This window comes from Erinaceus europaeus, chromosome 3, assembly GCF_950295315.1.
Source record: "Erinaceus europaeus chromosome 3, mEriEur2.1, whole genome shotgun sequence".
Taxonomy (NCBI): domain Eukaryota; kingdom Metazoa; phylum Chordata; class Mammalia; order Eulipotyphla; family Erinaceidae; genus Erinaceus; species Erinaceus europaeus.
The window spans coordinates 120,245,149-120,272,288 of record NC_080164.1 but is presented as its reverse complement, the minus strand read 5'-3'; the positions used below and the strand labels follow the sequence as shown (position 1 = coordinate 120,272,288).

The following is a 27,140-nucleotide window of genomic DNA, read 5'->3' as shown; positions in this document are numbered from 1 at the left end:
AGTTGTAGACATGGCCAAACATCTTCTCTACAACTATCTGTTCACATTCATACAGTTACCCCTTCTTTTCCTGATTCAGTCCTCTCTTTCCCTCTAAACCACTCATGACATCAAAGCTACCTCCATATGTCCCTCTCCTTTCCCTTCTCTCTCTCCAGGTGTTGATGGAGCTGGAGTGCAGAGTCCCCTTATCTTCCTCCTATCACTTCTCCCCCACCGGGAGTATGGATCAAGGTTGTTTATGGGGAGCAGAAGGTCGGAGTTCTGGCTTCTGTAGCTACTTCTCCACTGAGCATGGGTGTTGACAGATCGATCCATACCCCCAGCCTGTTTCTATCTTTCCCTAGTGGACCAGAGCACTGGAGATGCGAGGATCCAGGACACATTGGTGAGATCATCTGCCCAGAGAAGTTGGGGTGGAGTCATGCAGCCTGGTACCTGGAAGGTGGCATGATCTAAATTGAGACAAGATGGTTAATGAACAGCAACCAGGAAGTAGTATCAGAGCAGATGAGATTAGGGACTTTAGGGTAGAAGAAAGCTAGGGACACCATTTTAGGCATGTTCCTGGGGGCATACAACTATAATAGTTTTGCTTGAGTTTGGTAACTAGCCTGAGGTTGGATGAGAATGTTGCCTGAGAGAATGGTGTCAGAGTGGAGCACCAGATTTGAAGAGTTACGAGGTTGACTTCTCAGTCTGGTATCTGACGTTATAGTCCACAGTAGGATTTCAATAGCAGCACAATGCGGGGTGGCAGCACCAGTAGAGATTTGGTTAAAGTTGACAGGGTTGGTATGGTGGTAAGGAATCATAGAAAAGGAATTTCAGGAAGTATGGGCATATCCTAGAGATACCAGGACTAGGAGAAATGCAGGTCTTAAAGAAGATGCAGAGGGTTTCTTATCATCTTAGAGAAAGTTAAAATATCAATAATTAATTATTATAGCCAGGTTAGTTGGGGCGCTAAGTATCTGAGTTATACTTAATTTCACTATGATCTGAATGCTTTTAGTGGTGTCTGAACCTCCTTGTATTTTAAAACTTACAAGGTCAAAAGATAAGATGTTATGGATAAGTGTTATCAATGGGTCTTGACATCAATACCAATCCACCACTCCTGGTGGCCATTTCTTCTTTTCTTTACTTTTTTCCTCCTCTAATTTCATAAGACAGAAAGAAATTTAGAGAGGAAAGGAAGACAAAGAGGGAAGAGAGAAAGATGGACAATCGCATACATGGTTCACCACTTGTAAAGAACCCCTGCTACAGTTGGGGAGTGAAGAATGGGGGCTCCATTCCAGCTTCTGGCCTGAGTCCTTGTGCAGAAAAGTATATGTGCTTAACTGCCGACCCCCCATACCTTTCTGTTTTCCAATCTGATATTTATCTAAATACTTTGGTTGTCCTTCCTACGTAAATATGTTGCAGAGTGTCAGTTACATTTTAACTTCTTGATTGATTTCTCTATGGATATAAGCATTTGCAATAGCAAAAAGGCACAGATATTTGCAAAGTGGAATCCTATTCCACCAAGATGCCGATGAAGGGTATTTCAGTTCTTCTGCTGCTACAAGTGGCTTGCTGCTTTAGCTCTGGGAAGTGTGGAAAGGTGCTGGTGTGGCCCACAGAATACAGTCATTGGATGAACATCAAGACAATCCTAGATGAGCTTGCCCAGAGAGGTCATGAAGTGACTGTTCTGACATCTTCGGCTTCCATTCTCATTGATCCCAGCAAACCATCTGCTATTAAATTTGAGACTTACCCCACATCAGTCTCTAAAGATGAATTTAACAATGTTATCATGGAAGTGATTCATACATGGATCTACAAGATGCCAAAAGATGCATTTTGGTCACATTTTTCTATACTACAAGAACAACTTTGGAAATTTCATGTTGTGGTTTATAAGCTCTGTAGAGAAGCAGTTCTGAACAAGAATCTCATGATGAAGCTACAAGAATCAAAGTTTGATCTTGTTCTTTCAGATCCTGTTTCTCCATGTGCTGAACTCCTGGGAGAGCTGCTTAATGTCCCTTTCATGTACACTCTCCGCTTTACTCCAGGCTATGAGTTAGAGCGGCATCAAGGAGGAATGCCCCTTCCACCAGCCTATGTGCCTGTTGTTTTGTCAGAATTAAGTGATCATATGTCATTCATGCAGAGGGTCAAAAACATGATTTATGTTCTTTATTTTGACTTCTGGTTTCAATTTGTGAATGAGAAACTGTGGGATCCCTTTTACAGTGAAGTCTTAGGTAAGTAATGTTTTACTTAGTAACCTGATGCCCTTACATCCCAAGTTCCTGAAAGTATCTAAACTTAGCTTTGGACTTTACAAGTGGTGATGAAACTGAGATGATGAAATTAACATATAAAATGTTCTCTAGCCTCACAACTGTTACAGAAAAACTCAAATTACAGGGCCACTTAGGACTGCATGGTCCATTAAAAGGAATCTCCACTCCAGCAATCACAGCTTGATCCACTGTTATTTATTTAACTAATTCCATGTCCAGTCTCGTTTACTCATCTGCAATAGTCCTTATTTCAAACAGAAACATGAGGTCCACAGTCCTAAATTGAGATTCCCCACTAATCTCAAGTCACATAATTCCATGGACTTCTCCATTATTGAAATGTACTGATGGATTGGTGCAATTGCTATAAATGTTGATGCTTCACTGACATTTTAGTCTTCTTTAGTCCATACATTTACATTTAAGTTCACTCCAATATAATGGTGTTACACATGATATGGTTTTTAACAACTTGTAATGACATTATCCACCAGTACTTTTTATACACTGTAGTTTCACGGCCTTCAAAATTCTACGTGCTGTGCTGACTTTTCAACTCTTAAAAGTGGCATTAAAACTTTATTAACTAGCTTAATGCACGCAGAGATTAAGCAGTTATGTAAATCCTTAATTTTTTTAAGTTCCCTATCTATTTTTTGGAAAATGACAGCCAGAAATCAAGACAGATGGATGGTGATACAGAGACAGCTGCAACATTGCTTAACCACTCCCAAAGATTCCCTCTGCGTGTGGGGACCAGAGGCTTGAGCCCAGGTCCTTGCATCTTGTAACAAGTGTGCTCAATCAGGTGCACCCACCACCATCTGGTCCTGGGAGTTATATAGTTCTAGAACAACTTTCTAGAAGAATTTAGTAAAAGTTTGTGCTTATTTCTCATCAGTTTCCTTATCTAATTTAAGTATTTTTGCCATATTATCTGAGGAACTCTTTCACAATTAGACATCAGACATGCAAATGTGGACCTCAAACAAAAGCAATGAGTTATTCCAACAGCATGATCTTAGTCAGAAACAAGTCACAAAAAGGAGTGCAGATTGGAGTCCATTCACATAGGGACAAACAGTTATTTCTGAGTCTAGGAACACCTCTTGTAAGATCAAAGGGAGGGCAAATACCACTTCCTGCGGGAGGTGAAGGTATCCTGCACCTTATTCATTTACTCAGGGAGTGGCACATTCTTCCTAGTTTTTTATCCTCTTTAGGTAGGGTTTCTATAGATTAATTTTTTTTAAGTCTCTCTTCTTCCTTTCTTTTTTTATTAGAGAGGATAGAGAGGAATTGAGAGAGGATGGAGAGGTAGAGAGTGGGAGAGAAAGATAGACACCTGCTGACCTGCTTCAGTGATTGTGAGGCAGATCTCCTGAAAGTGGGGAGAAGGGCTCAAACCAGGCTCCTACGCTTGATGCTTGTGCTTAACCTGGTTTACCACTGCCTGGCACCCTCAAAAAATCTTTTCACTTTGTATTTTGTATATATATGATCTACATATGTAATGTGCGATTTGTATGCATATATTTTATTGGGTTGTCAGAAAAGCTGTGACATAGTTTTCTGTGTTCTATGCCAGAATGCATCAGGACATTTCCAACAACTCAGTAGTTGCATATATACGTGAAGCTGTGTGTATATATTAATATATATAGCATTATTGACTACTTTATTCCAAGATTCTTGCAATAAATTACCTGGTATATTCATAGCACAATAATATTATCTCCTCTGTCTTTTGCTACTCTTTTATGATACAGGCAGACCCACTACATTACATGAGACTATGAAGAAAGCTGAAATGTGGCTCATTCGAACCTATTGGGATTTTGAATTTCCTCGTCCTTTCTTGCCGAACTTTGAATTTATTGGAGGGCTCCACTGTAAACCTGCCAAATCCCTGCCTAAGGTAATCTCTTCTTATGGAGTTTTCTCTACTTGAAGCCTCTTCATAGTATTCTAAGTATTCTAGCTTAAAAGGAAAACTTTTCCTCAGAAACAAAGATGTGGACTCACAACACGTTTAGATGAAACTCAAAGTTGATTTGCCATCACTTTAATATTAAGATAATTCTTCAATGAGATTCCAGAAGTTGAAAGCTCAAAGCACTTTCTAGAACAGTTGTTTTCTGCATACAACAAGTCTATACAATATATGAAAAGTATGCCCAGTAGAACATGGTTCTTGATATCTTAGCTAATTGAATTATTGCAAATAAAATGCTTATATAATAATAGCTACAAATTCTAAAAAATAATTAGAGAACAGATAATTTCTGGCACCTCTTTGTTACAACAATCAACAGTCTGTTTTTTTATTTAGTCTATTACTTATTTGTTATAGATAGAGACAGAGAAATATTAAAAGGGAAAGGGGAGATAAAAGAGAAAGAGAGAGATCTGAATCATGGCTTCTCCTCTCATGGAGCTTTCCCTCTGCGGGTAGAGACTTGGAGCTTGAACCCAGGTCTTCCCACACTGTAATGCATACACTCAACCAAATATAACAACAACAGGGCCCCCAAATATCCACATTATATACAGAACAGGAAAACAGTTGAGTTTCATGAATGCAAAGACACTGGAGACATCTCAGTGTTATAGCGTCTCTCTTCTCCCTGTACCTCTGTCTCTCTAACTGAATGAAAATCATCACCTAGGAGCATAACTTCATGCATGTGGGCAGCCCCTGATCTTCCCAAAGACAAAGAATTTTGTTACACATAGATGGTATGCTAAGAACAGAAAAAATATTTGGTTGATATATTATTGTGATATAATTTAAGAACAACCTTTTACAAAGTATTTGATTATTTTTTTTTTTCTCCTTTTGCCTCCAGGGTTACTACTGGGGCTTGGTGCCAGCACTACAAACCATTGCTCCAGAAGCCATTTTTCCTTTTTTTCTTTTCTATTTTATTTTATAAGACAGAGACAAATGGAGAGGGGAGGGAGTGATAGAAAGGAATAGAGAAGACTTCTGCTGACCTGCTGTTGGCAGTGAGCACTGTAACTTGGACCCTACCACATGGTACTATGTGCAATTAACTAGGTGCCACAGTCCTGCCCCTGTGATCTTTTAAGACATCCTGTTTGTTTACTTTGAAATGGGCAGCACCATAAAACTTTGATCATACTTATCAAGTATATTCTTTATTTTTATTTTTTTATTTTAAAATGTGTTTTATTACAAGAGTTGTTGGCAGGTGACTTGCTAAAGCAACATAATAGTGTTCTATTAGTATAAGATTTTTTTTTCCTTTTGGGAACTTAGTTTGCAGTGAAGAACTCAATTCTTCCCATCTACCCAGGGTCCTATTGCTTTGATACAATATACCTTAACAGTCCACATTTCACTTTGATCCTTCACTTTCTTTCCCTATATATTTATTATGCCCCACTTATAAGAGAGATCATCCCGTATTTGTCCTTCTCCTTTTGGCTTATCTTGCTTAACATGATATCCTCAAGTTTCGTCCAAGATGATGCAAAGGAGATGACTTCATTTTTGACAGCTGAGTAGTATTCCATCATGTATATATACCACATTTTTTTAGCCACTCATATGATGTTGGCCATCTGGGTTGCTTCCAAGTTCTGGAAATTACAAATTGTGCTGCTGTGAACATAGGTATACATAGATCTCTTCTGATATATGTCGTTGTTTCTTTTTGGAGAGGAATTGCTGGGTATGTTGATTTCTAGTGTGCTGAGAAGCCTCCAGACTGCTTTCCATAATGGTTGGACCATTACTCCAGCACTACAGAAATTTCCCTTTTCCTCCACATCTTCTGCAATATTTGATGTTTCTGTCCTTTCTGATGTATGACATTCTCACAGGTGTAAAGTGGAATCTCATCCTTGTCTTTATTCTCATTTCTCTGATCATCATTGACGTTGAGCAACTTTTCATATATCTGTTGCCCCCTTGTATCTCTTCCTCCGTGAAATTTCTGTCCATGTCCTCTTTTAATTGAAGACTGTTAAATCACCGTAGGTACCCCCAGATGTATCCCTAATAATTACAGCTATATCATCCACATCCACCACATATGCCAGTTACCTTCCACAGCCAAGCACTCAGCTCCCTTAACCTACCAGTATTTCACCTCCACCTCTTCTCTAGTAATCATCATTCTGTTGTCAGAGTGTTGATACTTTTTTGTTGCTGCTGTTATTCACTTTTGTTTCCTTCTGAAAAAAAAAAAAAAAGAGGAAGTTTCACTTTTTTTTTAAACTTATTTCATGTATTTTAACACCCTTGACTTCTGTCCCTATTGTCACAACAGTCAAATGTATTATTGATTTGTATAGTGAGATGGTATATCATCCTACAGATATATCACACTTCCTTTTTTTTAAATATTTTTTTCTCTTTTTTTTTTTTTCCCCTCCAGGGTTATTGCTGGGCTCAGTGCCTGCACCATGAATGCACCGCTCCTGGAGGCCATTTTTCCCCCTTTTTGTTATAGCCTCGTTGTGATTATTATTATTGCCATTGTCGATGTCATTCATTGTTGGATAGGACAGAGAGAAATGGAGAGAGGAGGGGAAGAGAGATAGGGGGAGATACAGATAAACACCTGCAGACCTGCTTCACCGCCTGTGAACTGACTCCCCTGCAGGTGGGGAGCTGGGGGCTCAAACCAGGATCCTTACGCTGGTCCCTGCACATGTGGAAAAATATTAATTTTATTAGCCGTCAAGAACATGTAAATTAAAACTATAACGTGCTCACAATGAGAGTTCACTGCATACTATTAAAATGGTTCAATTAAAAAATGACAACACTAAATGCATTGAAACTGGATCTTGCATGTATTGCTGAGTTGGGGATGTAAAATGATACAGGCACTATGAAATACAGCTTAGCAATTTATGCTTCTTCCTTTTTTATAAAATAATAATAAATAACACTTTATTTTTTTTAAGTGAGAGAAGAGAAAAATACCAGTAGGCAGGAACTTGAATCCAGGTCTTTTGTACTGCAAAGTATATCACACTTTCTTTATGTAGTCATCCACTGATGGGAACAGCTTACTTAGAAATAGGCTGATAAAGATAGTCTATCCATAAAAGTTACTTAACTATTGATGGCTCCTGGAGTTGTCTAAGAGAGAAATGCATCTGATGTAGCTATCTATTTCATGCAAGCATGGAAGCAGATTGATTTGGGGAAGGCCTTATATCAACATTTATAGTAGAATCAAACTCTGTTCTCTCAGTACTTCTCCCTGAACATCAAACTAAAGCGAAACTAAAGTGAAACGTGGTAGATCTTGGAGAAGAAAAATGAATACCTCAATCACAGTAATACTAATAGAAACTGTTAACATTTGTTGCCAAACAAGACTTGTGTTCAAATCAGTCAGAGAGACATGGCCTTATTTTTGTACTACAAAGATGATATTAACAGAAAACTACTTGCTTTCTATTTTCAAACTCTCATCCATAATATTTATACTTTATTTAGAAGAAGAAAAATGATAATTGGCATCATGATTTTTGCAACATTAGAATCTGAATGAAGCTAGTAGGTAAAATAATCAACATACAATAACCATATTTATCAGTTATTCAAGTAAATATTTCCAAAATGATGAAATAATTTGCATTTAGTGAACATAATAGGGCAGTCTTGTATTTAGTGAAACAAAAATTGAATAATTATTATTTTCTAGATATATGCCACACACATATTAGCCTAATGGTTATGCAAAGAGACTCTCCTATTTGCAGCTCTAAGGTCTCAGTTTGGATTCGCCATGACACCATAAGCCAGAGTCAAGCAGTGCTATCATAAAAGAAAATTATAAAAGATAGATTATTGTTATTATATAAAACAAAATTTTAAGGGATGTTATTGTTATTATAATAGTGTAGGAGCCATCCCCCACCATAGGCAAACTACTGAAAGGTTACCTGGATACAGCATGTGAGTCAAGGAAAATATATGGCACAAAACAAAGCTATTAAGAGAAAAAATAATGATAAAGAATTTAAAGAGAACTAAGGTCCTACTGGGGGTCCAGGAGGTGGTGCACCTGCTTGATCGCATATGTGGCAATGCGCAAGGACCCAGATTCAAGCTCCTGGTCTGCTTCAGAAGGAAAACTTCATGAGTGGTGAAGCAGGGCTGCAGGTGTCTCTCTGTCTCTTTCCCACTCTATCTCCCCTCTCCTCTCCATTTCTGGCTGTCTCTAACCAATAAATAAATATTTTAAAAAGTAAAGAACGAAGATCATGATATATGTCTTCCATAAAGAATACATATAAGCTGTTAAAACTGTTAATCAAAAGTCTGGGTCTATATTGTCAAAAAACATCTCTTGCACAGGATTGTTCAGTAACTTTATTTGATTAGTTGTATATAGTAAAAAAGAAGTGACTATATAAATACCATAGCATATTACTCAATATTAAAGAGGAGGAAGGCTCTGCTACATTCTTGAGCATAAACAAATTTAGCTGCATTATGCCAAGTGGCACAAAACACTCTGAAACTCTACAATTCCAATTATATGAGGTGTCAGATTGTCAGATTCATAGGCACTGAAATCAGAATGATGGCTTCCAAAGAGGAAGTATACCATTAAAATTTATTGTTTATAGAATTCCAGTTTTGTAACATTAACATTGCAGAGACTTCACAAGAACAGGACTATCCTTAAGAATACAGAAATGGGGGCTGGGGAGACAGCATAATGGTTATGCAAAAGGCTCTCTTGCCTGAGGCTCTGAAGTCCCAGGTTCAATCCCCAGTTCCACCATAAGCCAGAGCTGAGCAGTACTCTCATCTTTCTCTCTGTATCTCTCTCACATATTAAAATTAATAAAAATTACAAAAAAAAAAGAAAGTAAAAAAAAGAATACAGAAATGGGCACTGAGAAATTGTTTAAATGATAAATGTTATATCATGCATATGTTACTGTAATTCGTAAATATTATGACCTTGAAAACTCTTGAAATACTTCATGTTCTCGTTTTACTTGTTCTAGTAATCTTTTCACTACTGTGTGCTGTCCTGTTGTTCACTTATGATGGAGTACATTATCTCCTCACAGGAAATGGAACAGTTTGTTCAGAGCTCTGGAGAAAACGGCATTGTGGTCTTTACTCTGGGATCAATGGTCAGAAACATGTCAGAGGAGACTGCCAACATGATTGCGTCAGGCCTTGCGCAGATTCCACAAAAGGTTAGATGAGCCACCCTGACAGTGTGCAACTATTAACGTCAGTTCAATCTGTAAAGGATGTGACTATAGAAAGTTCAGGTGTGGTAGTTCATGATAAAACCGATTTCTTGAATATTAAACTAACCTATACAAATTAGAGGGGCCAGGAGGTAGCACAGCAGACTAAGGGCACATGGCACAAAGCGCAAGGGCAGCCATAAGGATCCAAATTCGAGCCCTTGGCTCCCCATCTGCAGGGGGATCGCTTCACAAGCTGTGAACCAGGTCTGCGGGTGTCTGTCTTTCTTTCTCCCTCTCTGTCTTTCCCTTGTCTCTAGATTTCTCTCTGTCCTATCCAGCAATAACAACAACAATAATAACAACAACCATAAACAAGGGCAACAAAAAAGGGAAAAAATAGCCTCCAGGAGTAGCGGATTCATAGTGCAGGCACTGAGCCCCAACAGTAACCCTGGAGGCAAAACATTAAAAAAAACTATAAAAAGCAAAAAGAAATAAAGAAATAAAATATTATTTAAAAAACAAATTATATGTGAAAACAGGACAAAGGGAGTTTTTAATGAACAATAAATGTGCATATGAAATGTCTCATGTGTATGGTGTGCTGGAATTTATTTAAATATCTATTTGCAGATCCTTCAAGTTTGAGCCTGCCTCCACTGCAGTGAAGGAAACTTCAATGCTGTGGTCCTTTTCAGGCTGTCTCTGACCAAAAAAAATGACAGTAACACTGTTGTTCCATTGGATTTAATTTAATTTAATTTTATGTTTACTTACTTTCCTCGTTGTCTAATAGGAAGGCCATTTAACACAGTTATCTCATAATCTTTTTAGAATTAGAATTTGGTAAAACTGAATTTGTCCATTGGAATAAGAAACCTTTTTCTCCCTACTAGGTTCTATGGAGGTTTGAAGGCAAGAAACCAGACACATTAGGGAAAAATACTCGGCTGTATAAGTGGCTTCCCCAGAATGACCTTCTTGGTAAGATTCTGGGAGAAATTTTAAAAAACTGGACTGATATCACTCCAACAACAGTTCATTCAAAAAAGAGAATTATTGTCCATTTATTAATGAAAGAACTCAAAAGTAAATTTTGATTTTCTTATATTTATTTTCAAGTATTGTGGGAGAAAGGATAAGATATAGCTTGACAATATATTGTAGTCAGAAATCTCTTACAGTTAGAATTAAAATGTCTCTATTTTAGGCGTAGTTACTTTTCTTTTTTTTTAATTTTTTATTTAAGAAAGGATTAATGAACAAAAACATAAGGTAGGAGGGGTACAACTCCACACAATTTCCACCACCCAATCTCCATAACCCACACCCTCCCATGATAGTTTGCCCATTCTCTAGCCCTCTGGGAGCATGGACCCAGGGTCATTGTGGGTTGCAGAAGGTAGAAGGTCTGGCTTCTGTAATTGCTTCCCCCCTGAACATGGGCATTGACTGGTCGGTCCATACTCCCAGTCTGCCTCTCTCTTTCCCTAGTAAGGTGTGTCTCTGGGGAAGCAGAGCTCCAGGACACATTGGTGGGGTCTTCAATCCAGGGAAGCCTGGCCAGTATCCTGGTGGCATCTGGAACCTGGTGATTGAAAAGAGAGTTAACATACGAAGCCAAACAATTTGTTGAGCAATCATGGATCCCAAGCTTGGAATAGTGGAGAGGAAGTGTTGGGAGGTACTCACTGCAAAATCTAGTATACTACTGCTTTCAGGTATATATTTTGCAGTAGTTTATGGATATGTGTGCAAATAAGCTCTCTCTCACAGAAACTGGTGTATATCTAGCTTATGGGACTTTGTTAGAAAGTGAACTACCTGAGATGAAATTAGAGTGTACTATAAAAGGAAAGGTCTCACCCAAGTAATGAAGCTGAAGGGTTCTCATTCCACACGTGAAGTCTCTGGACACAGTCTGAGGTGAAGCATGTTGAGGAGGCAATCGTTGCGTTGGTTAGGTTGTTATCAGCGGATGCAATATTATTTGGTTTGGATTGGGAGACTCATATGGGAAAGTGGGCCCTGTCCAAGGGTTCCAGGACTGGAGAAGTAGGGGCTCTATAGTGGAGATGTGAGGTTCCTGCTGTCTTAGGGTTCAAAAAGAAAATCGATAGTTAATGTTATCATCACATTATTTGGTAATTGGGTTAACTTTGAAAAGTCCTTTTGTTATGGTTTGCTGTACAGTATCCAGTATCTTGTATATAGCTGTGCTATTGGATGCTTCTAATCTACTTGGTCTAGGCTTTTGAGAGAGTCTGCATATCAAATACACAGCCTATATATTAAAAGGATTCAGTTTGTGTTTTGAGAAACTTTGAGATATACAATTGATTTTCCCCTCTCATATTAATTAACTACTGATTTATATGTCTACATTTTGCTAGGAGTGTACATAAACACCATTCCCACCACCAAAGGACTGTGACCCATCCCTCCCGCCCACTCCCACCCCCCACTGGCCCAGGAAGCTGCATGTCTACCCCTCACCACTGGGTTTTTACTTTGGTGCCCTACTTACAATTTGATCAGGTCCTGCTTTTAGTTTCCTTTTCAGATCTTCTTAATAAACTTCTGTTGATGAGTGGGATCATCCCATACTCATCTTTATCTTTCTGATTTAGCTCACTTAACATAAATACTTCTAGCTCTGTCCAAGATGGGTCAGAGAAGGTGGGTTCATTGTTTTTGATAGCTGCATAGTATTCCATTATGTATATATACCACGACTTTCTCAGCCATTCATCTGTTGTTGGGCACCTGGGTTGCTTCCAGGTTTTAGCTATTATGAATTGTGCTGCTATGAACATAGGAGTACACACCTCTTTTTGGTTGGGTGTTATGGAGTCTTTGGGGTATAACCCCAGGAGAGGAATTACTGGATCATATGGAAGGTCCATGTCTAGCCTTCTGAGTTTTCCAGACTGCTCTCCACAGAGGCTGTACCAATTTACATTCCCACCAGCAATGGAAAAGGGTTCCTCTGTCCCCACAAGCTCTCCAGCATTTGTTGCTGCTGTCCTTTTTGATGTATGCCATTCTTCCAGGAGTGAGGTGGTATCTTAGTGTTGTCTTAATTTGCATTTCTCTGACAATCAGTGACCTAGAGCAGTTTTTCATATGTTTGTTAGCCTTTTGGATCTCCTCTGAGGTGAATGTTTTGTTCATATCCTCTGTCCATTTTTGGATGGGGTCATTTGCTTTTTTGGTGCTAAGTTTGCTGAGCTCTTTATATATTTTGGTGATTAGTTTCTTGTCTGATGTCTGGCATATGAAGATCTTCTCCCATTCTGTGAGGGGTCTCTCTGTTTGTGTGATAGTTTCTTTGGATGTGCAGAAGCTTTTCAATTTGATGTAGTCCCATTGGTTTGTTTCTGCTTTAGTCTTCCTTGCAATTGGGTTTGATTCATCAAAGAAGTCCTTGAGGTGTAGGTGGGAAAGTGTTTTACCAATGTTTTCCTCTAAGTATTTGATTGTTTCTGGTCTGACATCTAGGTCTTTGATCCATTTGGAGTTGATTTTTGTTTCTGGTGAGATAAAGTGGTTCAATTTCATTCTTCTGCATGTTTCAACCCAGTTTTCCCAGCACCATTTATTGAAGAGATCCTCCTTTTTCCATTTAATCCTTTGGGCCCCCTTATCAAAGATTAAATGCCCATAGGTGTGGGGATTTACTTCTGGGCTTTCAATTCTGTTCCACTGGTCTGTGTGCCTATTTTTGTTCCAGTACCATGCTGTTTTGATGATGATGGCTTTATAATATAGTTTAAGGTCTGGGAGTGTGATGCCTCCATTTCTGTTTCTTTTCCTTAAGATGGTTTTGGCAATTCTAGGTGTTTTCAGGTTCCAGATAAATGATTGTAGTGTTTGTTCTATTCTCTTAAAGAAGCTTGGTGGAACTTTGATGGGTATTGCATTAAATTTGTATTATGGCTCTGGGGAGAATATTCATTTTGATGATGTTTATTCTTCCAATCCATGAGCATGGGATATCTTTCCATTTCTTGGTATCAGTTTCTATTTCCTTGAGTAGCGACTCATAGTTTTCAGCATACAAGTCTTTCACTTCTTTGGTCAACTTTATTCCTAGGTATTTGATTGATTTTGCTGAAACAGTAAATGCGAGTGATTTCTGGATGTCTTCTTCTTCAGATTTAGTGTTTGCATAAAGAAATGCCACTGATTTTTGTACATTGATTTTGTAGCCTGATACCTTGCTCTATTGCCTAATAACTTCCAGTAGTTTTCTAATGGAGTCTTTAGGTCTTTCTATGTATACTATCATATCATCTGCAAATAGTGAGAGCTTGACTTCTTCCCTTCCAATCTGTATTCCTTTGATTTCTTTCTCTTGCCTGATTGCTATGGCAAGAACTTCCAATACTATGTTGAAGAGTAATGGTGACAGTGGACAGCCCTGTCTAGTCCCCGATCTGAGGGGGAATGCTTTCACCTTCTGTCCATTGAGTATGATGTTGGCTGTAGGTTTGCTATATATAGACTCCACTATCTTGAGGAATTTCCCATCTATCCCTATTTTTTGTAGACTTTTGAGCATGAATGGGTGTTGGATTTTGTCAAAGGCTTTCTCTGCATCTATTGAGATAATCATGTGGTTTTTGGCTTTGCTTTTATTGATGTGGTGAATGACATTGATTGACTTACGGAAGTTGAACCAGCCTTGCATTCCTGGGATGAATCCCACTTGGTCATGATGAACAATCTTTTTGATGTGTTGCTGTATCCGGTTGGCCAAGATCTTGTTTAATATTTTGGCATCTATGTTCATCAGAGATATTGGTCTGTAGTTTTCCTTTTTTGTTCTGTCCCTATCAGCTTTTGATATCAGAGTGATGTTGGCTTCATAAAAGGTGGAAGGGAGTATTCCTGTTTCTTCAATCTTATGGAATAGCTTAAGAAGTATGGGTATTAACTGTTTCCTGAAAGTTTTGTAGAATTCGTTTGTGAAGCCATCTGGTCCAGGACTTCTGTTGTTGGGGAGATTCTTAATAACGGTTTCAATTTCTTTGTCTGTGATTGGTGCATTTAGATTTTGTAGTTCTTCTTGGTTCAGTTTTGGAAGTGCATAGGTTTCTAGGAATTGTTCCATATCTTCCAGATTCTCTAGCTTGGTGGTATATAGTTCTTTATAGAAGTTTTGCAGGATTCTCTGGATTTCTGTGGTGTCAGTTGTGATATCTCCTGCATCGTTTACAATTCTATTAATTTGAGTCTTCTCTATTTTTTGTTTGGTGAGTCTGGCTAGGGGTTTGTCAATTTTGTTTAATCTTTCAAAGAACCGACATTTGGCTTCATTGATCTTTTGTACGGTTCTCTTATTTTTTATGTTTTTTATTTCTGCTCTATCTTTAGTGATTTCTGTCCTTCTGGTTGCTTTAGGCTTCCTTTGTTCCTCTTCCTCTAAGTCCTTGAGGTGTGCAGTAAGGTCGTTCATTTGAGCTTCTTCTTGGTGTTTAATATGTGATTGTATGGCTATAAGTTTCCCTTTCAGTACTGCTTTAGCTGTGTCCCAAATATTTTGATAGGTTGTGTCTTCATTTTCATTAGTTTCCAGGAACATTTGAATTTCCTGCTTGAGTGAGTCTCTGACCCAGTGGTTCTTAAGGAGCTTGTTGTTTAGTTTCCAAATTCTGTGTCTTTTAATAATTTTCCGTTTGTTGTTAAATGTTAGTTTTACTCATACTTGGGATGATTTCAATGCTCTTGAATTTGTTGCTGCTGTCTTTGTGGCCTAACATGTGGTCTATCCTTGAGTATGTGTTATGTGGATTTGAAAAGAAGGTGTATTCCAGTTTTTGGGGGTGGAGGAGTCTGAAAATGTCCAAGAGGTCTAGTCTGTCCATCTCTTCATTCAATTCTCTTGTATCTTTGTTGGTTCTCTGCTTTGTTGATCTGTCTAAGTGTGAGAGTGGGGTATTGAAGTCTCCCACTATTATTGTATTACTATTGATGTATTTTTGAAATTCTTTCAGTAGATGCTTAATGTATTTAGATGGTCCCTCATTGGGTGCAGAGATGTTAATAATTGTTAAGTCTTCTTGGCTGATTGATCCTCTAATTATTATGTAATGTCCTTGCCTATCTTTTATTACTTTATTTAATTTAAAATCTATCGTGTCTGAGATGAGAATGGCTGTTCCTGCCCTTTTTTGTGGTCCGTTAGCCTGTATGATAGTTTTCCATCCTTTCACTTTAAGTCTGTGTTTATCTTGTTGTGACAGATGGGATTCTTGCAAGCAGCATATGGTTGGGTTATGTTTTCTGATCCATCCCCCCACCCTGTGCCTTTTGATGGGTGAGTTTAAGCCATTGACATTTATTGATATTATGGATTTAATGTATTGTAGTGCCATTGTTCTACAACATATTTGTTTGCTCTGATATATTGCAAGTATTATAGTGATGTTCTTGTTTATAAGAGGTCTTTGAGTACCTCTTTCAGGGCCGGCTTGGTGATGGTTGCCTCCTTTAACTGTTGTTTATCTAAGAAGGTTTTGATCCCTCCATCTAGTTTGAATGAAAGTCTAGCAGGATATATTATCCTTGGTTGAAACCCTTTTTCATTCAGGGCTCGATAGATATCTTGCCACTCCCTTCTGGCTTTTAGAGTTTGAGTGGAGAAGTCTGCAGATAATCTTATGGGTTTTCCCTTGTATGTGACTTTTTGTTTCTCTCTTGCAACCTTTAGGATCCTTTCTTTATCCTTACTTCTTCTCATTGTGACTATGATGTGTCTTGGTGTCTTCAGGTCTGGGTTGATTCTGTTTGGTACTCTCTGGGCCTCTTGAACCTTGATATCCTTTCTGTTATTCAGGTCTGGGAAGTTTTCTTCTATTATTTCCTCTAGAATGTTTGCTCCCCCTTCCTCTCTTTCTTCCTCTGGCAGGCCAATTATACGAATGTTACTTCTTTTGAGATCATCCCATATGTCTCTGTTGTTGTTTTCAGTGTCTCTCAATCTCTTTTTAAGCTCTTTCACCTCTTTCTTTGTTTTCTCTAACTCATCCTCTGTCTGACTAATTCTGTTTTCTGCTTCTGTTAGTCTGCTTTCCCTTGCCTCAGCTTCTTTCTTCATTACAGCTATTTCAGCTTTCAGTTCTCTGATTGCCTCAAGATAATCAGTATTTTCCTTGGGCGTCTCAACTGTTGTTTCCCTAATACTGCCATTCCTTTCCTCCAATGTTGTTTTCATTTCTGTGATTAATAAGTTTATTATTGCTTGCATACTTTTCTTATCTATGGTTACTTCTGGCTGATTTGTAGTTTCTTCTGGGCTCTTGTCTTAATTCATTGGGGTAGCAGTTTTACTTGTTTTTGATCTACCCATTTTTTTATTTATGTGTTTCTTTTTTTTATGCTCTGTTGTTCCTCAGTTGTTGTGTCTTGAGTACAAGTAACACTATACTAAATACCTTTATGACAATTGCAGTCACCAACCTCCGGAATTACAGTAGCAACTGAAGTAAGTATTGAAGTAGTTTAATCGTTACCAGTTAGCCAAACAATTTCTCCAGTCCATGAAAAAATAGTAACCAAATCCCAGTGAAGAAAGAGAAAAGAAAGAGAGGATAGCAAGGATAGACAGTTATGCAAATCTACTATCCACCGTATATTCTAGGGGTAACAAGAGGGGAAAGGGAACTAGAGCAGAGATACACACATAGAGAGTCCACTCTGAGTCAGATTTCTTCCCCAAAATAATTCACAAATTCAGAAAGGCGAAGAAGAAGGAAGAAGTATATGACAAGATTTAAAAAAATAAGAGAGAGAGACAAGAGAGAGAAAAGGGAGAAGATAAGAAAAAGAGTTGTAATTAAAGAGCAGTGAAAGGAAATTCCCAAATGTGTATCAGTGAATTCAAAAAAGCACCCTGTTTGGTGGTGTGGGGTATCCTGCTAGGAGCTGGTCCCCAGGGACTGCTTATGGGGGGGGGCCTGGAAGGAGGTATGCTTGAAAATTAAAAGGAAGAAAAAAGAATTTTTTCCCCTTTTTTCCCTACTCTAATTCTTAACCCAAATTAAGTTATAGTCACCTCCTTGGTGTCACCATTAGGACCCCTTATTGGCTGGCCTGCTAAAGGCAGAAAATCCTACTGTTTCCAGGAGATGTGTTCGGAGCTCAGCGGCTAGCAGCTTCTCAGTCCGCCATCTTCCAGGAAACCCCCCCCTCCAGACTTTTTTAAAGGATTTCTCGAAAATGAAACCTAGCTCCAAGTTCTTTGATCCAAAGAGAGCTACACTCAAGAAGTCTTTGGATCCGCCCTCAGGGTCGCAGTGGTCCTTGGAGACTCCCAAGAGATAACCCCTGAGCTATAGTGCTCCCATCGGGTCCTCTGCCAGCCGCCCAGCAGCGCTCTGCAACCGTCGGAGGAGCCGCCTTCCCAGGCGGAGGAAAATGCCTGGCCCACCCGCCTTGCTCGGCACCGCCTGGGAAGTCTCTAGCAGCCGCCAGCTAGTGCATGCCACCTTTACTCTAATTCTTAACCCAAATAAAGTTATAGTCACCTCCTTGGTGTCACCGATAGGGCCCCTTATTGACTGGCCTGCTAAAGGCAGAAAATCCTACCGTTTCCAGAAGATGTGATCAGGGCTCACGCCGCTAGCGGCTTCTCAGTCTGCCATCTTCCTGGAACCCCCGCGTAGTTACTTTTCATAGAAAACGTTTCAAGTTCCAGGATTTTCTCTCTCTTAGTTCTCACATTTCATTGCTTTTTTTTTTTTTCTCTTTTCAAATAGGTACTTGGAAAAATTGAAAAATAACCATTCTGCGACTAGGCAGTGGTGCACCTGGTTAAGCACACACAGTACTAAGCACAAGGATCCACTCAAGGATCTGGGTTAGAGCCCTGGCTCCCCACTTGGAGGGGGAACACTTCAAATGCTGTGAAGCAAGTCTTCAGGTGTCTAACTTCCTCTCTATCTTTCTGTCTCCTCCTCTCTCAATTTCTCTCTGTCCTTTCCAATTAAAAAAAATTAAAAAATATAATAACCAGGAACAGTGGATTTGTAGTTGCCACACTGAGCTCCAGCAATAACTCTGAAGAAAGAAAAAAAAGAAAGAAATACAACAATCCCTCATATATTGACATTAACTCATCATTTCCTCTAGAACAAAATAGCATCATTTTTGTAAAGCTGCAACGTACATCATATATATATATATATATATATATATATATATATATATATATATAATTTCTCTATTTGCAGTGCCAACATTGTCAATTTCTTGCATGTTAGACTAGGTGGTTTCACTACTTATTTACAACATTCTGTTCTAATATGCCATCACTAATTCCTTATTTATATACATACAAGATGTTTATTTTACCTAGAATGATCTTTTTAGTCTATTCATCTAGTATTTGTGTATTCAGTTTTCAAGTTATATGCTTTGTTCATTTACCAGCCTAGCAAAAAAAAAAAAATCACATTTTCTTGAGATCTAAAATAATTTAATTAATTTATGTATTAAATCATGTGCTGTCTGAAATACTGTCTCCTTTGCTGCCTTATATTGTTTGTTTTCATTTATTTCTCCAAATTATAGTTAATAATTTCCTAAAATCCACCTCTTTTTAGGTCATCCAAAAACCAAAGCTTTTATAACTCATGGTGGGACCAATGGCATCTATGAAGCCATCTACCATGGGGTCCCTATGGTGGGCATTCCTCTGTTTGCTGATCAACCTGACAACATTGCTCATATGAAGGCAAAGGGAGCAGCTGTTGGTTTGAACTTAGACACCATGTCAAGCAAAGACTTGCTCAGTGCACTGAAGACAGTAATTAATGACCCTTCGTGAGTATCACCAAATTTTCATTGATAATATTTATAGACAGGGCTAGTGTCATAAGTTAATATGAGTTTCCTATCTTTGAAATTTTAATTATAAAATTAATAGTATGACATAACTAATCATAAATCTATTTTAATCAGATATTTCAATGTTAGATTTTAGCATCAATGATAAGAGCTAACCATTTACTGAAGCAATTAAAACCATGTTTCTTACTGAAGCATCATTGTATTATAACATTATAAAGATTTCAGGTGTGGGTCACAAGTTATTAATATGTGAGAGTTTCTTTTTCTCCTGTTAATGCCCCAATGTCTTTTTATAATTTTATTTTATTATTTATTTATTTTTATTGGAGGAATTAGTGTGATACATTTTTTGATACATATACAAAATTTCTCAGTTTGCTGGAAAACACTGTCAAACACAGCCTAGCTCCTCCTCCACCATCAAGCAGGAGAACATGAAACACCCACCCTCACCCCCATGGGTCCTTTACTTTCGTGCAATACATCAAACTCAGCCCAAGTTTTACTTTGTGTTTCCCCTTTCTTTTCTAATTTCTCAACTCCTGTCCATGAGTGACATCATCTCATATTCATTCTTCACCTTCTTTACTTTATCTTGGATGGAGCTTGAAAAAAATCATATTAAATGAGATAAACCAACATATTTCTTAATGTTCACTTCCCTCTCCTCCCTCTATTCTGATAACCATAAACATATCTTATACTCCACAATTTTTATTTATTTTTTCCAATATTTTTATTGTTGTTTTTAATTTATCTGTTAATTTTCTCTGTAAGCACTTAAAGCTGAAGTCATTCACATTGAGTGTATCTTTGTCTGACTCATTTCATTTAGCATAATAATCTCAGTCACCCATGCTTTTATAATAACAAGCTTCCATCTTTATTGATGAAAATATTCATATATGTATTGTATATGCATGTGTTTATATGTACATACATAGGTATGTGTTACATCATTTGTCTACCAAGATGGTCATGGATGCCTAGGCTGTTGCCAGATTATATGGATAAAAAAATACAGCAGTAAACATTGGAATGCCACTTATCTCTTCAAATTAGTGGGACAGTTGGTTCACTTTAAGTGTCTGTTTTTATTTTTAAGGAATCTCCATATTGTTTCCCATAATGGCTGCACTTATTTACAACCCCACCAACATTTATATGAGTCACCTCTTTATACATACTGTATATGTATTTCCTCTCTTTTGGATAATGGTCATTCCCATAGGTATGAGGTGATAATTCCATGTTCTTATTTGAATTTTCTCAATGATAACAGATGATAAACATCTTCTCATTTGCCTATTAGTCCTCTGTGTGTCTTCTTTGAAGAAGCATTTATATAGGTCCCAATCCAATTTTTAATCCAGGTATTTGCTTTTTTGTTGAGTTTTATGAGTTCCTTGTATATTTGAGGCATTACTCCTTGCCACATGTATAAATATCTCTCCCATTCAGTAAGATGTTTTTATGAAAATTCCTTTTATTTTTTTAAATTTATTTCCCTATGCATATAACAAGAGAACTGAATTGTTCAAAGATTCACCAGCATTCTCTTTTCTGATCTTTTTTTTACATAGGTCACACTTCTGTGTGTAGAAGTTTTGTATATATTTGTTAAGATCCTATCACATTCTTTTATTTTTTAATTAATTTATTTAAGAAAATTTATTTATTTAATTAATTTATTTAAGAAAATTTATTTAACAAAATCATAGGATGGAGGGGTACAACTCCACCCAATCTCCATATCCCATCCCCTCCCCAATAGCTTTCCCATTCTCTATCCCTCTGGGAGCACGGACCCAGGGTCGTTGTGGGTTGCAGAAGGTGGAAGGTCTGGCTTCTATAATTGCTTCCCCACTGAACATGGATGTTGACTGGTCGATCCATACTTCCAGTCTGCCTCTCTTTTTCCCTAGTAGGGTGAATCTCTGGGGAAGCTAAGCTCCAGGACGCATTGGTGGGGTCTTCAGTCCAGGGAAGCCTGGCCGGCATCCTAATGGCATCTGGAACTTGGTGGCTGAAAAGAGAGTTAAACATACAAAGCCAAACAAATTGTTGAAGAGTCATGGACCCAAAGGTTGGAATAGTGGAGATGAAGTATTGGGGGTACTCACTGCAAACTCTAGTGTACTACTGCTTTCAGGTATATATTTGCCCTAGTTTATGGATACCTGTGAACATATGCTCTATCTCCTGGAACCTGGTCTATATCTAGGTTTTGGGACTTTGTTAGGAAGTGAACCACCTGGAATGAAATTAGAGAATACTATGAAAGTAAAGGTCTCACCCGAGTGATGAAGCTGAAGGGTTGTTGTTCCACACCTGAAGTCTCTGGACATAGTCTGAAGTGAAGCTTGCTAGGATGGCACTCGTTGTGTTCATTAGGTTGCAATCAGCAGATGCAATATTATTTGATAAGAATTGGGAGAAGCATACGGGAAAGTGGGCCCTACCCTAGGGTCCCAGGACTGGGGGAAGTAGAGGCTCTATAGTGGAGATGTGAGGTTCCTGCTGTCTTAGGGTTCGAGAAGACAATGGATAGTTACTGTTATCATCACATTATTTGGTAATTGGGTTAGCTTTGAAATGTCCCTTTGTTAGACATGCAATCAATTTTCCCCCTCTCCTATTAATTGAATAGTATTTATATTACTACAATTTAGTAGGTGTGTACATAAACACCATTCCCATCACCAAAAGATTGTGTCCCACCGCACCCCCCTGTCCCCAGCCCCACCCCCACCCCCGCCGGCCCAGGGGCCGCATATCTGCATATCTACCCTCCCCCTCACCACAGGGTTTTTACTTTGATGCCCTACTTTCAATTTAGTCAGATCCTGCTTTAGTTTTCTTTCTGATCTTTCTCAACTTCTGTTGATGAGTGGGATCATCCCATACTCATTTTTAGCTTTCTGACTTAGCTCACTTAACGTAATTCCTTCTAGCTCTGTCCAAGATGGGTCAGAGAAGTTGAGTTCATTGTTCTTAGTAGCTGCATAGTATTCCATTGTGTATATATACCACAGCTTTCTCAGCCACTCATCTGGTGTTGGGCACCTGGGTTGCTTCCAGGTTTTAGCTATTATGAATTGTGCTGCTATGAACATAGGAGTACACACCTCTTTTTGGTTGGGTGTTATGGAGTCCTTGTGGTATAACCCCAGGAGAGGAATTACTGGATCATATGGAAGGTCCATGTCTAGCCTTCTGAGAGTTCTCCAGACTGCTCTCCAGAGAGGCTGGACCAATTTACATTCCCACCAGCAGTGCAGAAGGGTTCCTCTGTCCCCACAGCCTCTCCAACATTTGTTGCTGCTGTCCTTTTTGATGTATGCGATTCTTACAAGAGTGAGGTGGTATCTTAGTGTTGTCTTAATTTGCATTTCTCTGACAATCAGTGACCTAGAGCAGTTTTTCATATGTTTGTTAGCCTTTTGGATCTCCTCTGAGGTGAATGTTTTGTTCATATCCTCTGCCCATTTTTGGATGGGGTCATTTGCTTTTTTGGTGCTAAGTTTGCTGAGCTCTTTGTATATTTTGGTGATTAGTCTCTTGTCTGATGTATGGCATGTAAAGATCTTCTGTGAGGGGTCTCTTTGTGTGATGGTTTCTTTGGTTGTACAGAAGCTTTTCAATTTGATGTAGTCCCATTGGTTTGTTTCTGCTTTAGTCTTTCTTGCAATTGGGTTTGTTCCATCAAAGATGTCCCTATCACCTTCTTATCCTATGGTCTTGTCAATGTTTCCATTTTATAAATAAATACATTAAAATAAAAAATAGTAATATGTACTTACATAACTTTTACACACAAATATGATTTTGTATGTACCTAACCTCATGAGTACACTATATTTCAACAATTTCTCTTTCTTTCCTGTTTTTCAAATTTTTCTTAGTGATTTGATATTGATTTACAAAATTACAAGATAACAGGGGTACAACTCCACACCATACTGACTACCAGAGTTCTGGATCCCCAATCCCTCTATTATAAGCTACTGCAGTTCTCCTAAGGTTGCATATATGGGTTGACTTTTATTTCTACATCTGTCTATATTTATATATATATTTGCCACACTTTATTATAGGCCCCATTTGTCTTCTTTTCTAAGTCATATATCTTTTATTACATCCAAATATCCCTCCTTTTTGCCTCCTCCCTCTCCAGATCCTGATGGAGTCACATCTCAGAGGCTCCTGGTCCTCTTCTCATTATTTCTCCCCCACTGGGAATATGGAAAAAAATTATTTTGGAGATCCAGATGGTGGGAATTCTGGCTTCTGTAATTGTTTATCTGCTGGACATGGGAATTAGAAAGTCAATCCATATCCCGTAGCCTGCTTCTAACTCTCCCTAGTAGGGCAAGGGTCTGAAGCAGTGAGGTTCCAAGACACATTGGTGAGGTCACCTGCCCAGGGAAATCAGAATGGAATCATAATAGCATTTACAACTTGGTTGTAAAAAACAGCAAGATATAAAGTTGGACAAATGATTAATGAACAGGAAACTAAAAGTAGGAATAGAGCAGATAAGAATAGGAATCATAGGGTGGAAAGAAGCTACCGTCGTAACTATGTTCCAAGGGGAGCACAACTGTCATAGTTTTGCTTGAGTTTGATATCTAACATGGAGTTGGACAATTGTCTGAGAAGATGGTGTCAGAGCAGAAAAAAAGGGCTAAAAAGCTGGATCAGGACTGAGAGTAGATCTCATTCTTGAAAAAAAAAACCTATGAATACAATTAACTGTGTACCTCAGCCACCTAACCTAGGGCCCATATATATTTACATTTAGCACAAGAGCCTGTGCAATATTTCAACAATTCCTCTTCAACTTATATACCCAATAGAATGTATGCATATATAGGTTTAGAAATATTATGGAATTTTAAAATTCTAGAATAAATTCTAGAATGTAAAAGAAAAACATGTCCAGACAGTCAAACAAATGAAGAAACAATACAGAGTACTATCATGAAATGATCATCAGTAGAATCTTAAAAGAGCTCCAACTCTGAAATTGATGTCTCTTTAAAGAATAGAAACATGCCTTGGAATGTTGCCAAAAGAGAGCCATAGAAGAGAACAGTGGGGCCTAAAATGCAAAGCTGCCCGTTGAGAACATTTTCGAGGACTTTAGTGAATTGCTAGAAGATCGATGAAACTACATCATAGTGTACATGGGGAAAATTATATTTTTTCAGTGTATGAACATATTAAGTCCTGGACAGCAAAGAAACACCATATTTGGGGATGGGTTATGGCCTAGTGCCTGCACTACGAATCCCCACTTTTCCCATTTTTGTTGCCCTTGTTTTTGGATAAAACAGAGAAATCAGGAGAAGAGGGAAAAACAGAAAAGGGGAGAGAAAGATAGACATCTGCTTTATAGCTTATGAAGTGACACTCTTGCAAGTGAGGAACCATGGGCTCAAAGAGGGATTTTACCTCCCCTCATTGTGCTTCCTGTCACATTCACTTAACTTGCTGCACTACAGCCCAGTGCCCTTGAATGCATGTTACCATGCGCAAGGTTCAAGCCTCCAAACTCCACTTGCAGAGGGAAAGCTTCACAAGCAGTCAAGCAGTGCCACAGATATCTCTCTCTCCCTTGCTGTCTATCTTCCCCTTGCCTTTCAATTTCTCTATCTCTATTCAAAAAATAAATAAAATATTTAAGAACAGAAACACTATATTTATATTCATTATAATTGGGATGAGAATTCAGATGCAAAAAATGAATAAAGTATATCATAAAAGATGAATATTTTAAGAAAAACTGAATATAATGGTGGAAACAAACGTAGAAGGAAAAAGAGTAGATAACAGGGAACACAGAGGGGGTATTTCACTCATAACCATAATTCTCCTATAAATAATTCATAAAGATTATTCTAAGGATGTATTAAAACAATCTTATATATACTTTCTACAATGGCTTATAAAACACTATCTTTTATTTCCTCTTAAGTCTCACATGTATTTGTAAATCACAAAATTCCAACTTAAACATCAAATATCTATGAAGCTCCAAATAATATACAAGCCATAAATGCTTCAAATAATTATTTTGAACAATATGTGTAAGATTTTAATGAGATTTTATGGAATAATATACTTGGGTTAATTCATCTCTTCAATGTCTCTGTTTTTGTGTTTCTTCCTAGGTATAAAGAGAATGCCATGAAGTTATCAAGGATTCAGCATGATCAGCCAGTGAAGCCTCTAGACCGAGCAGTCTTCTGGATCGAGTTTGTCATGCGCCACAAAGGAGCCAAGCACTTAAGGCCAGCTGCCCATGACCTCACCTGGGTCCAGTACCACTCTTTGGATGTCATTGGATTCCTGCTGGCGTGTGTGGCAGCTACTGTATATATCATCACAGCAGGCTGTCTGTTTTGTTTCCGGAAGTGTACTAAATCAGGGAAGAGAGAAAAAAGAGACTAGCTGCATCTGAAACCAGGATCTGGTGTGCTTCATAGATGGGACTCCTCCATCGCACTCACAGGCAGAAGTTGAAAACAAGATCAGAAGAGAAAACACTAAGAAGAACCTGAACTGGAGTTGGTGTATTGCACCAAAGTAAAAGACTCTGGTGTGGGATGATGCGGGACGGGGGGGAGAATACATGTCCTGGAAAAGGATGACAGAGGATCTAGTGGGGGTTGTATTGTTATGTGAGAAACTGAGAAATATTGTGCATGTACAAGCTATTGTATTTACTGATGTCTGTAAAATATTAATCCCCCAATAAAGGAAAATAAAAAGCCAGTGCTGAGTAGTGCTGTGATTAGAGAGAGAGAGAGAGAAATGGTAGAAAAATTGAAACAATTGCACATTAAATCCTTTTTACTTGTTTGCAATAGATAATATTGAGGAGCTACTTCCCAGCTAATTCCTGCTCCTTCACATTATTTGCCTTCATGTCTCTAGATTATACCAGCACTTACTGTCATAGTGCTAGATTTCCTGAGTTTTGACAATTGTGTGGGTACAACTCCACATAATTCCCACCACCCAATCTCCATAACCCACACCCTCCCATGATAGTTTGCCCATTCTCTAGCCCTCTGGGAGCATGGACCCAGGGTCGTTGAGGGTTGCAGAAGGTAGAAGGTCTGGCTTCTGTAATTGCTTCCCCGATGAACATGGGCGTTGACTGGTCAGTCCATACTCCCAGTCTGCCTCTCTCTTTCCCTAGTAAGGTGTGTCTCTGGGGAAGCTGAGCTCCAGGACACATTGGTGGGGTCTTCAATCCAGGGAGGCCGGGCCAGCATCCTGGTTGCATCTGGAACCTGGTGAATGAAAAGAGAGTTAACATATGAAGCCAAACAATTTGTTGAGCAATCATGGATCCCAAGCTTGGAATAGTGGAGAGGAAGTGTTAGGGAGGTACTCACTGCAAACTCTAGTGTACTACTGCTTTCAGGTGTATATTTTGCAGTAGTTTATGGATATGTGTGCAAATAAGCTCTCTCTCACAGAAACTGGTCTATATCTAGGTTATGGGACGTTGTTAGAAAGTGAACTACCTGAGATGAAATTAGAGTGTACTATAAAAGGAAAGGTCTCCCCCGAGTAATGAGGCTGAAGGGTTGTCATTCCACACGTGAAGTCTCTGGACACAGTCTGAGGTGAAGCATGTTGAGGTGGCAATCATTGCATTGGTTAGGTTGTGATCGGTGGATGCAATATTATTTGGTTTGGATTGGGAGATGCATATGAGAAAGTGGGTGCTATCCAAGGGTTCCAGGACTGGGGGAAGTA

The 27,140-nt window shown here is 38.5% G+C and overlaps 1 protein-coding gene across 1 annotated transcript; it reads left to right on the top strand.

The window, feature by feature from the left end:
• The first annotated feature begins 1,508 nt into the window (after positions 1-1,508).
• On the top strand, positions 1,509-26,144 carry LOC103113912 (UDP-glucuronosyltransferase 2B31-like). The gene is made up of 6 exons (XM_007523512.3): positions 1,509-2,261; positions 4,073-4,221; positions 9,378-9,509; positions 10,406-10,493; positions 19,118-19,337; positions 25,541-26,144. Exons 1-6 carry the CDS (start codon positions 1,538-1,540, stop codon positions 25,818-25,820), a joined length of 1,593 nt encoding a protein of 530 aa, XP_007523574.2. The 5' UTR covers positions 1,509-1,537; the 3' UTR covers positions 25,821-26,144.
• Positions 26,145-27,140: the final 996 nt, after the last annotated feature.

Bases quoted from the DNA above. Each gene is read 5' to 3' on its own strand.
- LOC103113912 (XM_007523512.3), top strand. From the start codon at position 1,538: ATGCCGATGAAGGGTATTTCAGTTCTTCTGCTGCTACAAGTGGCTTGC. The intron at 2,262-4,072 runs GTAAGTAATGTT...TTTATGATACAG, and splicing joins CTTTTACAGTGAAGTCTTAG to GCAGACCCACTACATTACAT. The intron at 19,338-25,540 runs GTGAGTATCACC...GTTTCTTCCTAG, and splicing joins ACAGTAATTAATGACCCTTC to GTATAAAGAGAATGCCATGA.